Below are 17037 nucleotides of genomic sequence, written 5' to 3'. Positions count from 1 at the left end.
CGGACTAACACAGCTGTTACTCTGAGAGTTGTTTCTGAGGCCGTGGATGGCATTGTGTTCTGCACAGCTGAGGTTATGGGGCAAGTGATGCTGCTTTTCCACAATTTCAGCCCATGCATGTCGGCGGAAGCACTCTAATGTAGAAGTCCGGTCTGCTGTCTCAACCTTCAGGAGGAGTCCACCCAGAATCCTTCTTTTTGTAGTGTTGGTAGGAAGGTCTCTGTAGGTTAGTATGCTGTTCAGAGGTGTGTTGGAAATATTCCTTGAGTTGGAGACGTCGAAAATAGGATTCTAGGTCACCACAGAACTGTATCATGTTTGTGGAGGTGAAGGGGCAGGAGGAGAGGCCCCAAGGTAGGACAGATTCTTCTGCTGGGCTAAGAGTATAGCTGGATAGATTAACAATATTGCTGGGTGGCCCCTTGTGGCATGTAGTAGTTTAGAAATTTTAGTGTCCTTTTTGTTTTGTAGAGAAGCAAAGTGTGTGTTGTAAATGACAAAAGTTTTTTTTCCCCCCTCTCCTGCTGGTAATAGCTCTACTTAAGTGATCACTCTCATTATAGTGTGTATGGTAACACTCATTGTTTCATGTTCTCTGTGTATATAAAATCTTCCTACTGTATTTTCCACTGCATGCATCTGATGAAATAGTCTGTAGCCAACGAAAGCTTACGCTCAAATAAATTTGTTAGTCTCTAAGGTGCCACAAGTACTCCTGTTCTTTTTGCCTAATTAGGCTGTTGTTCGAGAATAACAATCCATTGAGAGAAACTTAACAGCCCTGGAAAAAATTGCTGGGGCCATTTGGGAATATGAATCTGTTAAGTCTCTCAGTACACTAATGAGCTGTTGCTTTATATTGTGTCTTTGTATGGTGGTTTTTAACATCTGTTTTACACACAAATGGACAGTGAAAGACTTACTACTTGTAGTATCAAGTAAAGTTAATTCTATATTGATACATATAAACAGTTTTACATGAATATCCATGGATCTTTTAAGAAAGGTGTAAAGCAGGGGTCTCAAACTCCCGGCCCGCAGGCCATCTGTTGCCCGAGAACCTCCACAATGTGGCCCGCAAGGCTCCCTGAATTTTGGGGCCAGGTCTCTCCCTTATCCCCACCAGCCACCCCTGGATACTCCCCCTACCCTGGTGTGTCCCCCAGGCGATTTACAATGGCCCAGGTCCTGCCCACCAGCAGCAGCACAGCGGAGCTGAGTGGCTTCTGCCTGCTCGCTCCATGGGTCTGCCGGCCACTCCCTGCGGTTGCGGGGTGGGTCAGGGCTGTGCCTCTGCGTGCTGCCCCCACCACGAGTGCCCCTGCGGCCAATGGGAAGATCTGGGGACAGTGCCTGGGGGAAGCAGTGCACGGAGGCCCCCCGCCCCGCCTTGGAGCCCCAGGTAAGTGCCGCACCCCCGACTCCCTCCCAGAGGCTGCACCCCCGACCCCTTCCTGCCCCCAGTCTCCCTCCCAGAGCTTGCAACCCCATCTCCTCCTTCTGCACCACCACCATCTGCCCCAGCCCAGAGCCTGCACCCAGCACCCCAACTCCCTTTCAGAGCCTTGGGCAGGTTCTGGGCAGCATGAATGACATTATTGGCCCATTGGGAAGAGTTGAGGACTGGCACTGGCCCTAAGGTAAACTGAGTTTGAGACCCCTGGTATAAAGCAAACCTGTTTAACTGATTACCCTTTTATCTAACTAGGCAATGAAAACCCTTTTTCTTAAGGTTTTTTTGGATTTTCATTGCCTAGCTAGAGAAAAGAACTGCAGCTGAATTTAATTTAATAGATTTATTAACTATCCTTAATAGCAACTAAAAGTATAGGTTTCAGAGTAGCAGCCGTGTTAGTCTGTATTCGCAAAAAGAAAAGGAGTACTTGTGGCACCTTAGAGACTAACCAATTTATTTGAGCAGAAGCTTTCGTGAGCTACAGCATCCGATGAAGTGAGCTGTAGCTCATGAAAGCTTCTGCTCAAATAAATTGGTTAGTGTCTAAGGTGCCACAAGTACTCCTTTTCTTCCTAAGAGTATAGGATATAATAAGGCAAAAGTATTGGACTATGATTTTGCTAAGAAACTAGAAAATTGTTCAGTCCATCCAGGTCTTAAGAATCAAATAACACAGCCACAATAGAAAATGACACTGATATTTAGCCACCGTTATTCTGGGAAGATGACTTTGTTTAGATATTTTTAAGTCCCTCATAATAGGGCCTTGTTTGTGCCAGTTGGTTATCAATTCTGGCGATGTACTAACACAACAGCAAAAACAATCCAAAGCTAGAGTACCAGACAACTCCGTCTATTACTTACACACCAATTCACCAAGGTCGTCTTGCTAATGAATCTATCTATAGTAGTTAACGATTTAACTTACTTTCTTATGAATTATATTAGCCCTGGGATCTGATTAACGTTCCTAAATCTCTCTAAAACATTAACTCCTGTATTTATGATAAACTGTATAGACTGAGTGCAATTCAAGAGGCTTGTCCACTTGGTCTCACTTTTTATCTGTACATAGCTAGAACTTGGAAGGCAGTATGAAACCATTAACTATGGTAGACCCATGTACAGTGCTTCAGTCTACAACAGTAACTTTGTTCACTTTCAAAGCTACTTCATGACAATCTGCATTGGAATTTATTACGTGACAAGGAGACACCTACTCTGACTATCTTTAAAGCACATACACAAGCATGTACACTTTTTCAGAGCGTACCAGGTTCCAGGAAGAAATCAGCTGATTGATTTGGGTCATTACCCAAGAGCATGTCTCTCTGTGTAATCACCAGATCTTTGCTCAGCTGTCAGCTTTCAGCTCAGTTACTGTTCCCAGCAGGAGTTGATACTGCAAACATAGGAGGAGTGAAGGACAGACATGACTATAGTCATGGGTGTGCTGGTGGACAACCCAAATGGCTGGAAAATAGGAGACCCTTAAATGTGTCTGTCTGAGATAGGCTCTGCCACATGAGCTCAGTTATGAACTGTCAAAGTTGATGTTGGCTATGATGGTGTAAGCGACTGGGCTTTTTGAAAATTACTGAATTGAGGCAGAAAGTGCCAAAGCACAATCAGTGAAAAGGGAAAATGAGCACCAATCCACCATCTCTTGACTTCCACAATCTCATGTATAAATTTAACTGGCTGCAAGTATAGTGCCACAATGTTGTATAATACTTATAGTTTAATAAGGTTTAAGTAGGGGAACACAAATAATTGGGATTTCTGGCTTTGCTTTAATAAGAGGCCTATTTATTAGTACGAGGACTAGTGTGAGGGACTGGATCTTAGTCATAGTAAGGCTGGGTTTTTAGATGAAATAATCCAGACCTGAGAGTGTAACCCCAGGTTATGATTTCTGCTTTCTCATTCTGCATAATGAACAAGTGACTTCACAAGCACAAAAAAAGGAATACTTGTGTGGCACCTTAGAGACTAACAAATTTATTTGAGCATAAACTTTCGTGAGCTACAGCTCACTTCATCGGATGCATGCCTTTGAGAGTGTGCGGCACAAGCTGTCAACATAGTCTCTGTGGTATGTAGATTATAATGGATTTTTTTACCTTCAGTCCTTTTGGTATGATGTCCATCTGTTTGCATTTGGAAAGGAAGATGATGTCTGTCTGTATCTGTATGAGTTTTTTCATGAAGTTGACCTTATTTTGGTCACAGAAAGGGACTAAATAAGGATATTCATTCAAGTAATTTACATAAAGGATGGGTATAAACATTTGGTTTAGTTCCCTAAACTTCGGGTTCTTATTGCTACTGAAATAGTGTCGTCTAATTTGTGGCCTTCTAAGGTGGTCCACTAACTTTTTGTACATCTTGGTTTCTTTCGATTCTTTAAAGTGTAAGTATGCTATGATGCCTTCTGAACTGAAACCATTTAGGGTATGTCTTCACTACCCGCCAGATCGGCGGGCAGCGATCTAGCCAGCGGGGATTGATTTATCGCGTTTAGTCTAAATGCAATAAAACTACCCACGAGTGCTATCCCATTGATTCCTGTACTCCAGTGCTGCGAGAGGCGCAGGCAGAGTCGACGGGGAGCAGCAGCAGTCGACTCAACACTGTGAAAACACCATGGTAAGTCGATCTAAGTACGTCGATTTCAGCTAGCTATATTATTCACACAGCTGAAGTTGCATAATTTAGATAGATTTCTCCCTCTCCTCTCCCCCGCCAGTGTAGACCAGGGCTTAGTCTTTGGGTATGTCTACACTACGGAATTAGGTTGAATTTATGGAAATCGGTTTTGTAGAAAGCGTTTTTATACAGTAGATTGTGTGTGTCCCCACACAAATGCTCTAAGTGCATGTAGTCGGTGGAGTGTGTCCACAGTACCGAGGCAACCGTCGACTTCTGGAGCATTGCACAGTGGGTAGCTATCCCACAGTTCCCGCAGTCTCCGCCGCTCATTTGAATTCTGGGTAGAAATCCCAATGCCTGAAGGGGCTAAAACATTGTCGCAGGTGGTTCTGAGTACATATAGTCAGGCCCCCCTTCCCTCTGTCCTTCCGTGAAAGCAAGGGCAGACATTCGTTTTGTGCCTTTTTTTTCTTGAGTTACCTGTGCAGATTCCATACCATGGCAAGCATGGAGCCCGCTCAGCTAACCGTCACTGTATGTCTCCTGGGTGCTGGCAGATACGGTACTGCATTGCTACACAGCAGCAGTTGATTGCCTTTTGGCAGCAGACAGTGCAGTATGACTGGTAGCCGTGGTCGACATAGTCCAGGGTGCTCTTTTAACTGACCTCAGTGAGGTCGGGGTGCCTGGGCAAACATGGGAGTGACTCAGCCAGGTCATTTCCCTTTTAAGTTTTGTCTCATGACGATTGAATCCTACCGACAGTGCACTGTCTTTTAATCAGCAGCCAGCAGAAGACGATGGCCAGTAGTCATACTGCACCATTTTCTGCTGAGCACCCAGGAGATGACGATGGCTAGTGGTCTTACTGCACAGTCTGCTGCCAGCAAGATGTATAAAGATAAATGAAGTGGCTCAAAACAAGAAATAGACCAGATTTGTTTTGTATTCATTTCCTCCTCCCTCCCTCCATGAAATCAATGGCCTGCTAAACCCAGTTTTGAGTTCTATCCTTGAGAGGGCCATTCCGTTTCTTGCAAAGCTACCCCCTTTGTTGATTTTAATTCCCTGTAAGCCAACCCTGTAAGCCATGTCGTCAGTCGCCCCTCCCTCCATCAGGGCAACGGCAGACAATCGTTCCACGCGTTTTTTCTGTGCAGACGCCATACCACGGCAAGCATGGAGCCCGCTCAGATCACTTTGGCAATTAGGAGCACATTAAACACCACACGCGTTATCCAGCAGTATGTACAGCACCAGAACCTGGCAAAGCGAAACTGGGCAAGTAGGTGACGTCAGCGCGGTGACGAAAGTGATGAGGACATGGACACAGACTTCTCTCAAAGCATGGGCCCTGGCAATGTGAGCATCATGGTGCTAATGGGGAAGGTTCATGCGGTGGAACGCTGATTCTGGGCTCGGGAAACAAGCACAGACTGGTGGGACCGCATAGTGTTGCAGGTCAGGGACGATTCCCAGTGGCTGCGAAACTTTCGCATGCGTAAGGGCACTTTCATGGAACTTTGTGACTTGCTTTCCCCTGCCCTGAAGTGCATGAATACCAAGATGAGAGCAGCCCTCAGTTGAGAAGCGAGTGGCAATAGCCCTGTGGAATCTTGCAATGCCAGACAGCTACCAGTCAGTTGGGAATCAATTTGGAGTGGACAAATCTGTTGTGGGGGCTGCTGTGATGCAAGTAGCCAACACAACCAAAGATCTGCTGATATCTAGGGTAGTGACCCTGGGTAATCTGCAAGTCCCAGTGGATGGCTTTGCTGCAATGGGATTCCCTAACTGTGGTGGGGCCATAGACGGAACCCATATCCCTATCTTGGCACCAGAGCACCAAGCCGACGAGTACATAAACCGCAAGGGGCACTTTTCAGTAGTGCTGCAAGCACTGGTGGATCACAAGGGACGTTCCACCAACATCAAGGTGGGATGGCCAGGAGAGGTACATGATGCTCACATCTTCAGGAACTCTGGTCTGTTTCAAAAGCTGCAGGAAGGGACTTTATTCCCAGACCAAAAGATAACTGTTGGGGATGTTGAAATGCCTATAGTTATCCTTGGGGACCCAGCCTACCCCTTAATGCCATGGCTCATGAAGCCGTACGCAGGCAGCCTGGACAGTAGTCAGGAGCTGTTCAACTACAGGCTGAGCAAGTGCAGAATGATGGTAGAATGTGCATTTGAACGTTTAAAAGCGTGCTGGCGCAGTTTACTGACTCGGTTAGACGTCAGAGAAACCAATATTCCCACTGTTGTTACTGCTTGCTGTGTGCTCCACAATCTCTGTGAGAGTAAGGGGGAGACGTTTATGGTGGGGTGGGAGGTTGAGGCAAATCACCTGGCCGCTGGTTACGCACAGCCAGACACCAGGGTGGTTAGAAGAGCACAGCAGGGTGCGGTGCGCATCAGAGAAGCTTTGAAAACCAGTTTCATGACTGGCCAGGCTACAGTGTGAAAGTTCTGTTTGTTTCTCCTTGATGAAACCCCCCACCCCTTGGTTCACTCTACTTCCCTGTAAGCTAACCACCCTCCCCCACTCCCTTCGATCACCGCTTGCAGAGGCAATAAAGTCATTGTTGCTTCATATTCATGCATTCTTTATTAATTTATCACACAAATAGGGGGATGACTACCAAGGTAGCCCAGAGGGGTGGAGGAGGAGAGAAGCACCAGGAGGGATGGTGGAGGAGGGAAGGACAAGGCCACACAGCACTTTAAAAGTTTAAAACTTATTGAATGCCAGCCTTCTGTGTTTTGGGCAATCCTCTGTGGTGGAGTGGCTAGTTGGCCGGAGGCCCCCCCCACCATGTTCTTGGGCGTCTGGGAGAGGAGGCTATGGAACTTGGGGAGGACGGCGGTTGGTTATACAGGGGCTTAGCAGCAGTCTGTGCTCCTGCTGCCTTTCCTGCAGCTCAACCATACGCTGGAGCATATTAGTTTGATCCTCCAGCAGCCTCAGCATTGAGTCCTGCCTCCTCTCATCACACTGCTGCCACCTTTCAGCTTCAGCCCTCTCTTCAGCCTGCCACCGTTCCTCCCGGTCATTTTGTGCTTTCCTGCACTCTGACATTGTCTGCCTCTACGCATTTGTCTGTGCTCTGTCAGTGTGGGAGGACAGCATGAGGTCAGAGAACATTTCATCGAGTGCATTTTTTTCGCCTTCCGAGCTTTGCTAGCCTCTGGGAAGGAGAAGATCCTGTGATTCTTGAAACACATGCAGCTGGTGGAGGAAAAAAGAGGGACAGTGGTATTTAAAAAGACACATTTTATAGAACAATGGGTACCCTTTCACAGTAAACCTTGCTGTTAACATTACATACATAGCACATGTGCTTTTGTTACAAGGTCGCATTTTGCCTCCCCCCAGCGCATGGCTAGCCCCTCCCCCTTCCCTGTGGCTAACAGCAGGGAACATTTCTGTTCAGCCACAGGCAAACAGCCCAGCAAGAACGGGCACCTCTGAATGTCCCTTTAAGAAAAGCACCCTATTTCAACCAGGTGACCATGAATGATATCACTCTCTTGAGGATAACGGAGAGATAAAGAACGGATGTTGTTTGAACGCCAGCAAACATACACTGCAATGCTTTGTTGTACAATGATTCCTGAATACATGCTACTGGCCTGGAGTGATGGAGTGTCCTACCATGGTGGATAAAATAAGTTTGCCCTCCCCAAAGCCTTTGCAAAAGGTTTCTGGGAGTACATCCAGGAGAGCTGCAAATGCCAGGGCAAATTAATCATTAAACATGCTTGCTTTTAAACCATGTATAGTATTTTAAAAGGTACACTCACTGGAGGTTTCTTCTCTACCTGGCGGGTCTGGGAGGCAGCCTTGGGTGGATTCGGGGGGTACTGGTTCCAGGTCCAGGGTGAGAAACAGTTCCTGGCTGTTGGGAAAACTGGTTTCTCCGCTTGCTTGCTGTAAGCTATCTACATCCTCATCTTCCTCATCCCCAAAACCTGCTTCCGTGTTGCCGCCTCCTCCATTGGAGGAGTCAGACAACATGGCTGGGGTCATGGTGGCTGAACCCCCTAAAATGGTGAGCAGCTCATCATAGAAGCGGCATGTTTGGGGCTCTGACCCGGAGAGGCCGTTTGCCTCTCTGGTTTTCTGGTAGGCTTGCCTCAGTTCGTTTAAGTTTCACGCGGCACTGTTTCGGGTTCCTGTTATGGCCTCTGTCCTTCATGCCCTGGGAGATTTTGACAAATGTTTTTTGGCATTTCGAAAACTGGAACGTAGTTCTGATAGCACAGATTCTTCTTCCCATACAGCGATCAGATCCCGTACCTCCCGTTTGGTCCATGCTGGAGCTCTATTGCGATTCTGGGACTCCATCATGGTCACCTCATTTGATGTGCTCTGCATGGTCACCTGCAGCTTGCCACGCTGGCCAAACAGGAAATTGAAATTCAAAAGTTCGCGGACCTTTTCCTGTCTACCTGGCCAGTGCATCTGAGTTGAAAGTGCTGTCCAGAGCGGTCACAATGGAGCACTCTGGGATAGCTCACGGAGGCCAATACTGTCTAATTGTGTCCACAGTACCCCAAATTCGACCCGGCAAGGCCGATTTCAGCGCTAATCCCCTTGTCGGGGGTGGAGTAAGGAAATAGATTTTAAGAGCCCTTTAAGTCCAAAAAAAAAAAGAGGGGGGGGGGGAGCTTCGTTGTGTGGACGGGTGCAGGGTTAAATCAATTTAACTCTGCTAAATTCGACCTCAACTCCTAGTGTAGACCAGGGCTAAGTTGTTTAGGTACAATGAGTATACTCCTTTAGGGACTAACTAAAGCATTTGTTTGGATCTGTTGTGAATTGTGCCAATACCACAAACAAATAGAATCTTCTGTGTAGCCAAATTTGGGAAGAATTTATGGCAATCAATAAATATTATGAGGATGTGGGTTCAATCAATAAACATTGAAAGCGGGATAAAAAAATTAAAGCTTCCTTATTTATAAAGGATACAGAAGGGACATGTGCATGTTAGAAAGGAACAAATGAAAGCTCTCTTGAAATATTACTTAAACTGAACTTCTGTTGATTTTTTTTATATGGTAGAATTGTAGGATGAATATGTAAATATTACTCTTTAATTCAGGTATGTTCAAGATAGGTCAGATAGTTCAAGAAAAGGATTATAGGGCACCTCCTTTATTAAGTAGAATTCTACTAAGCAATAGTTAGGGAATGTAACCCAGCCAAATCTGCATTCATGCCAAGGAGATTATGTACTCCAAAGTGGTTTTTGTTTTTTGATATTAGAAAAAGATAGTCAATGGTGTGTTGTCCAACACCAGTTTTACTGTACTTATTCATTTATTCAAAGTACATCTTCTATAGAAATAGAAGCCAGATATTCCTTCAAGCCCAGCTACTACAGTGGGTTGTCAGTTACTGTAAAGAAACTGATAAAAATAACACTTCTAAAAGTAAAGCACCCATGTAGGGCAGCGCTCTGTGCAAGAAGATATCCGAGGGGTTTTAAAGATTGAGACTGATCAGTGTAATGTGTATCATTAGAAATTACAGGTAGAAAAGACATTTGTATCTGATCTATATACATGCTTTAAAAACCATATTTTGAAGTGTTAAGAGGAAAAATTAAGCTGCATTTGGGGAAAGATCAAGGAATGTATGTTGATCTAGGAGAAAGGGAAAGAGTGGTATTTACAGGTAAGCATCATCGTTCATATCTATTAGGTATATTGGACGAGAAAAATTCAAATCTGTAGTAAAGATATAGATAACAGTTCCTCGTTTGCAGTGTTATAAATCACATATTTTCCAGTGAGTCTAGATCCTATGATCTGGACTCTAATTACCAGTAGAGCTTGGCAATTTTTTTTGACGTTTTTTCAGTGGAAAGTGCATTTTTTTGGGGAGGTTAGGGGGTGTCTGAAACTGTTTGCCTAAAGTTCAATGCCCTTTTTGCCCACCTGCATGGGAGGGGGAGGAGTGCTCCTGTGGAGGCTGCTGTTTCCCTTCACTTCTACCTGTGGTGCACATAACATACACCTGTCTCCATATTTTCCTGCACAACTTTGTAAAATAGGTTCTAATTTGTCCCATAGTAATCATAAAGCCTATTCTTATTGGCTTGAAAACATCAAACCGCTGATCATTTGTCATTCCAAAATGAGCCAGATATCCAGTCGTCTTCCTGTTTAACTCAACTCCTTTTTTTTGTTTAAAGTATCCTGTATTTTTGTTAAAATGTAGTACAAAGGTAGACCTTCAATATTTTCCCCTGGTGGATGATAATAGCACACCTTTCTCCAACCAAGAAGTGTGGAATTAGTGGTTTCCTGTTACTGGATAGATTTCCTCAACTTGCCATGCTCTTGTGCAGATTGCAGTCATGGTGTGCTTCCCCCTGTAAACTTGTGTAAGGGTCTGTAACAATCTGGTAGTGGATATTTGTTGAAATATCCAAAGGTTCCTCTTAATGCAATGCGTATTTTTAATTGAGAGAGGGATAGGGCATCATGTAAGAATCTGCTTTTGCCTGCTGTCTGTTTCATTGAAATTCTCTGCGGTTATAGACTCCTCCCAATGCTGCTTTTGAAATAATTTATTCCGGACTGTAGGACTTTTACTGTCTTTTTTTGTTTGGTTTGGTTTGGTTTCTGGTTTTTAAATTAATAGATACAATTTATGATTGTTGGCATGTGGTGGCTGCTGCTGCTCATTACGAGTCCAGGCTTATAAGCAGGGCCAGTTTTCTCAGAGGCAGAGTGAGACAGCTGCCTAAGGCACCAAAATATTAGGAGCAGCAAAATGTTTATTGGCTGTTTATTTGGGAGGGACAGAATTTTTCTTATTTGCTTAGAGAAGCAAAAACTCAAGCCAGCACTGCCTACAAGACACTGAATGGCAAAATTATTGGGGTGAGTGGAGAAGGGCAAATTTTTTCAGATTAATCGTGTATTTGCTGAAAACTGCAATTTCAGTTGCTGCAAAATGATTTGTAAATTAATGTCCTCATTCACTGAACAGTTTGTACCAAAACATTTTTGATGGGGCTCTAAATTCAAAAGGAGACTCTGCTGCCATTCGCGAAGTGGAAGAGGCAGTGGTGGTTCCCTTCTACCCCAAATCCCAGGATTCTGGAACTCACTCGGGATGAGGGAGACCTGGGTTCAAATACCTGCTCTGGAGCAAGGACTTGAACCAGGTCTGCTACAGCCCTGGTGAGTTCTGTTAGCACTAGACTATTGGCTGTTCTGGAGTTGGGGCACCATCTTTTCTGTTGAAACTGTGTGCTTCTGTGGGAAATTATAAAATATTAACAGAACAATAATATGGCAAAATTGGTGTCTGGCTACAATCATTCTGTATAATTGTTTTTTTTTTCTTTTTTTTTTAACCTGTTAAAATATTTGTTAAATTCCAATAGTGCAAGTAATTTACTGTTGTCAATGTTAAAAGTGCATTTAAAGTGGGTAGTATAGACTGGGATTTCAAGAACATTACGGAAACGTACTATCCTAAGTAAAAAGAAAAGGAGGACTTGTGGCACCTTAGAGACGAACACATTTATTTGAGCATAAGCTTTCATGAGCTACAGCTCATGAGCTGTAGCTCATGAAAGCTTATGCTCAAATAAATGTGTTCGTCTCTAAGGTGCCACAAGTCCTCCTTTTCTTTTTGCGGATACAGACTAACACGGCTGCTACTCTGAAATCTATCCTAAGTAATACATTGCTATTACCTGCTCAGTTGTTCTGCTCCAGTGGCGTGCCTGTAGGGGGACAGAAGTCTTACTACTATTGACAACTAATGGAAAAACTCAGTTCTTTTGCTCCCACTACAAGACCTTGTGCTCCAACAATGCAAATGTCTATGTTGCACACATGCAGCTGGTAAGTGTGTCTTGTCCATGGTTTGTGTTACTGATTTCCTTTCCCTGTGAAAGAATTCACCACATTGGAAGAAATAGTTCCAAGGATTATTGTACTGTTAATCACAGCTTGCCATGCTAGCCTCTTAATCAGTTTAGTCTTGCAGTTTCTATGTTGCAGCAGAATGTGACAATGTTCTATGGAAATGCTGCTCTCCTTTTAGAGGTGAGTTTTGTCCTTGCTAGTGAAATATCCCAAACCTTACAGTCTCTTCCTGAAGCTTGTGTTTAAAAATAAAATATAACCTTCACCCCCAAAACAAAACTTGGCAACCCTACACCTTCTGTACTCTGTGCACAACTTGATTTCTCCCACCACAAATCCTGACACCTAAGCTGGGAGGCCTATTAACTTGGGAGGGTCTTGTAAAGGACTGTGGGTTTCATACACTTCCATTCTTTCCTTGTCCCTGCATCCGAGCAGTTGAAGCGATGTGCTAGCCAAGTTACTTTTGGTTAATATTTTTTTAAGTTTAAAGGCAACCACACTTGTTGGTGAGAATATGGGCTCTGATGAAAACTTTTGGTTACCTCCCCCCAACTAGCTCAAGTGTTTCTTTTTAATTCTTCCTAGCCCCTTAATATGCCCCCACTCCATAGCTCATCTCACATATCAGGGAATGTATCAACTTGAGCAATTTTATGGAGGAGACTGCTTCTCTGGGACTGACCTAAGGCATAAGTGGCAGTACCTGGTTTGAGAAGGCCCTTAGGTTTGCATATTCAACAGTCATTTCCCATTAAAAAAACGTTAAATTCTCATTTTGCTGTGGTACGTTTAAAAGAGCAGACCTCCTTACAGCCAAATGTTATGAAAACCAGGCATACTTTAATGCAGAACCCTAAGGAATGCTTGATTGAAATAACAGATCAGAAAAGTCTCTTGCTAACATTCCTATGATTATAGGTTTACTCAAGTGACAGAAACATGGTGTCAGCTAGTTTTCTGCATATAATGTAACTTTATTAAAAAAAACCCCACCATAACTTTAAACAGCTTTGCTTAACATTCTTCTGCTGAAGGTAATTGTAATATACTTGGGCTATAGAACACTTCTTAAATGTAACTGTATTGTACAGCCTTCATTTCCTTAGAACTATCAAATGCATTGCTGATTGGTCGATCTTTGTTACTTACAGTTGTGGCTGTAGAAAAGTCATAACTTGTTCCTTGGCAATACTTAACAAGTGTGAGTACCAGTCTGTGCTTGCAGGAAAAGTCTTTGCTATAATGTAGATATCGTCTCGGGAAGGGTATGCTCGTCTAAACTGAATCAGGCCCCATAGTGCTAACTCAGTGGAGATTCAGTTCTGCTTTTCTTTGTGTGTCAACCTTGCTATTAAATTTGGTTTGTTCTTTTAAGTAACCGCCCTATTCCACACTGTCCATTTAAAAACCCTCCCCTTTTATCTTCCTTCACTCTCTAATCTTATCTCCTCTTATAAGCCTAGATGTTTCCCATTACATTTCTTTCTCCTACTTTTGGGTCCTCGGACAAAAAACAAGGTAAGAACACTAGGATTGACACCCATCTGGTTTTTGGCTTCTGTGTCTGGGTGCCATTTAGGGTTGCCAAGTGCCCAGTCTTCAACTGGAAAGTCTGGTCAAAAAGGGGACCTTGCAACCCTAACTGGCACCTGAACCAAAACCGCGGTTACCATGGGGTGGGGAGAGGGACAGGATCGTTAACCTGCACCAGCCCCTGCTCAGCTGGGGCCGTCTCCTACCTGCAGGCAGACTCCTGGGGACGATCCAGCAAGCGATGGGGGTGAGGGGGTCAGGGCTGGGGGAAGAGGCGGAATGGGGATGGGGCCTCGTGGGTGTCATTACCAGGAGTTATAAAGGTGTCAACCCGAAACAGCACTCAATCTTTTATGTTCTAGCTCTCGAGTTTTGTCCTATGTTAATTTTTCCTCCCCACCCTAGCTTCTTTCTTTGTTTTTACTTTATATCAGAATACAGCATAACTGTGCAGATGGACCCAAGAGTGTTGGTGTAGTGCAGTGACTTTCAACTTTTTTTTTCCCATATGAGGACCCCTAAAAATTTCAAATGAAGGTGTGGACCCCTTTGGAAGTCTTAGACATAGTTTTCAGGCCTCCAGGGGTCCATGGACCACAGGCTGAAAACCATTGGTGTAATGGAATGTGGCAAGAGATATGAACAAAGCTGATGCAAAGTAGCATTGCATTGTCCTGGCTTGTAGTAAAAAACAAGAGAAAGCAACAATAAATGGTGCTTAGTTCCAGAATGCTGTGTCACTTCAAGCAATGTGTTAAGGTGAAAGGAAACAGAAACTGATTTATTTTCCTGTTTAGGTGATATGATCCATTGACTTGAGTTTTTTTAATTACTCTGAGCCATGTGAAAAAGAAATACAGTAACTATTTTGAGGAGTTTGTCTGCCAACATAACCCTTTTATTTGTAGGTGTTTGGGAAATTGTTTTCTGTTGGTTTACAGTCCATTGATTGCTGTAATCATAAGGCTGCCAGGTACAATAGTTGCCATCAAAATGTCAGTCTTTGGCAACAGTTTTCTCAGAGTGCTATCAGAGATACCACAGCTTCACCCTCTGGTGTACAGACCATTGGTTAACAGATGATATTGCTGTTTGGTAAATGTTAAGCCAGTAACAATAAACTGTCACCTACACTCTTTACCTTGTATGTTGTTCAACACTAAAGAAATATTTAACAGCTGTGGTTTTAGTGGACATGGAGGGTGAACATATACATCTTCGGAACAGATCAAGCCTGGGATGCTGGCAAAGTGCCTTAATCCTGCTCTGGAGGCACCATGCCTCTGGCTGAAGATCATTCAGTGTCCATGTGAATTGATTGTTGAGGCTGCCAACAATGTTTCCAAAGTTAAGTTGTCTGTCTAGGTGTTTATATGGCTTCACATAACCATAGTATCTACACACCTCACAATTAATGCATTTTATTCTCTCCGACCCCTGTAAGATAGGTAAGACTCTGACAAACAAGGAACAGACAATGTTTGCCATAGGCATTACTTACACTACATTAATATGTATTAAGCACACAGTATGGATATTGTATGTATGAATGTTGAGCAGTTATGCCAGCTAAATTGTATTGTTTTCCCCACAATGCTGTTCGCTCTTGTTCACTGCTATATCCCACAATATCTTGGAACAGGACAACTCAGCATTTGGCCTAAGTGGATAGTAAACAGATCAAAGGCAAAATACATTAATATTCTGCAAAGATGGCTTCACAGAACAGGACCTGGAAGGCTAGTATGCAGAACCACACGTTAAAGTGCTGGTACAAACTGGGGGGTTGGATCTTATGTGATGTATGAAATGATTTCTAACTTGTAAGGAACCATCCTGCAAATACAAGTGGTCTTGGGAGGGTGGGTGTACCTTCTGTGTAAGGTAAATATGCTGAGAGAATAGAATTACTTCCTGGAGAAAAGGGTATGTGTATTTCCTTTTCATATTGTACTCTTTTTTTTTTTTTTTTTTGTCTTTAGACAATAAATTTTAGTTAAGTTTGGTTATTGGGTCTCTTGAACATTTTTCATAACAAACCATAAGTTTAGTCAATCAGCTATGCAATTAAGCAACTTCCCAATCTGTGAAATGTGAATATAATAAAGGCATGTGCCCAATGTTGCATTGAAAGTCAGTGAGAGAGCTGGGCATGGAACCCAGATCTTCTGAGTTTTAGTGCAAGGCCTTAAGTTCAACACCATGCGGTCTCCCTCCCTGGTTATTGTGCTTTTAGTGATGATAGTCTGATACAGACCAGTCTGTTAGAAATTTTGATTTAATCCACATATTCACCAAGCAGGGTCAATACCTATTTTCCTTTACTTGGGCTACCTTTGCATTAGTAATATTTAGTGAAAATACAGTTCTTCTCTTGCAACTGCTAATTACAAATTAAAATTTTAAATTCATTATGGAGCTGTGAAAATCTGCAATGGGAGCCTCCCCAAAGCAGGTGAGACTTGCAACTCTAATTAAAAGGATGCTTATTCTGTAGGCTATAATGCATTTACCTCATGCCCCTTCCCGGTACAAACTGAACATCAGCCACTGAACTTGGCATTGTCCCAAGGTCTGATATTGAGGATTCTTCTCCTCTGCTGTTAATATTCACCCTGTTTCTCCCCCACGCTTTTTTGCAGGCAAAGGCAGCTCAAGCATCTCATCCGACGTGAGTTCAAGTACAGATCACACACCGACCAAAGCCCAAAAGAATGCGGCTACCAGTGAAGGTAAGCGCCTGGTGTTCATTAGTTAGGTTATCCCGCCCCATGCGTAATGTTGGCTATTTTCAGAAGATTAACTCCCTGTCCCCAAACCTACCCCACGGTTCCTTGGGAGCATTGTAAATTTAAAACGAAACTCCTCTTTCAGACATCTTCATTTGTACGATTAATTGTGCAAGGGTTTAAGTCCGTTCTGCAAAACATAAGTGTAAGGGAGTTGCTGAAAGGAATTTGTTCAAGACATTTATTACGGGAGATGGTTGTTGTGTATTAAGATAGATGTGATCAGACTTCAAGCTTATTTCCAAGGAAAATACTTCATGAAAACACAGTGGGTAGAGCTCTAAGTTAATTTTATTGCTCTACTATGAATGCCATGTGATGATAAATATATAATGATGTGCTTGGAAGTTTGTGCCAAGGATTTAAAAGTAAATACAGTTATAGACAGAGAGAGTTGACCGTGATTTGGCCAGACTGATGTATTTCACCTGGAGTGATTAAGGTATGTGTCAACTTCAAGATATGGCCTTTTTTGGTGTCTTAGTGGGAGAGGGAAGATTTTATGTCTGTACGAACACCTTATCAAAATCCCTGGTTTATAAATGTATTTCAGGGAACTATAGTATGGGGAACCACCAATATTTCCTGCTGGGAATGCAAAGTTAATAAAATACATCTCGTAACTGGTGAGGATTCAAGGAAAAGCAGTGCTGGCTTCATATTTTGTTAAGACGCAAGAATATTGGCTCTAGACCTTACAATAAT

The 17037-nt window shown here is 43.4% G+C and overlaps 1 protein-coding gene across 5 annotated transcripts in view; it reads left to right on the top strand.

Annotated features, from left to right (window-relative positions):
* Positions 1-17037, top strand: part of FBXL7 (F-box and leucine rich repeat protein 7) — a 325721-nt gene that overhangs the window by 55333 nt on the left and 253351 nt on the right. For 4 of the 5 annotated variants that reach the window (XR_007355143.2, XR_012667085.1, XM_048839634.2 and 1 more), the window contains exon 2: positions 16186-16275. Coding sequence is in view for 2 of the 5 variants with exons in the window: in XM_048839632.2 (XP_048695589.1) it covers positions 16186-16275 (90 nt within the window). In the remaining 3 variants the exon portion in view is untranslated. Of the gene's footprint in view, positions 1-16185; positions 16276-17037 lie in introns of those variants that run through there. The other variant, XM_048839635.2, reaches the window with a different exon arrangement.

The sequence above is a fragment of the Caretta caretta genome, chromosome 2 (genome assembly GCF_965140235.1).
Source record: "Caretta caretta isolate rCarCar2 chromosome 2, rCarCar1.hap1, whole genome shotgun sequence".
Lineage (NCBI taxonomy): Eukaryota > Metazoa > Chordata > Testudines > Cheloniidae > Caretta > Caretta caretta.
The sequence above is the reverse complement of the archived record's forward strand: the minus strand, read 5'-3'. Positions and strand labels throughout refer to the sequence as shown.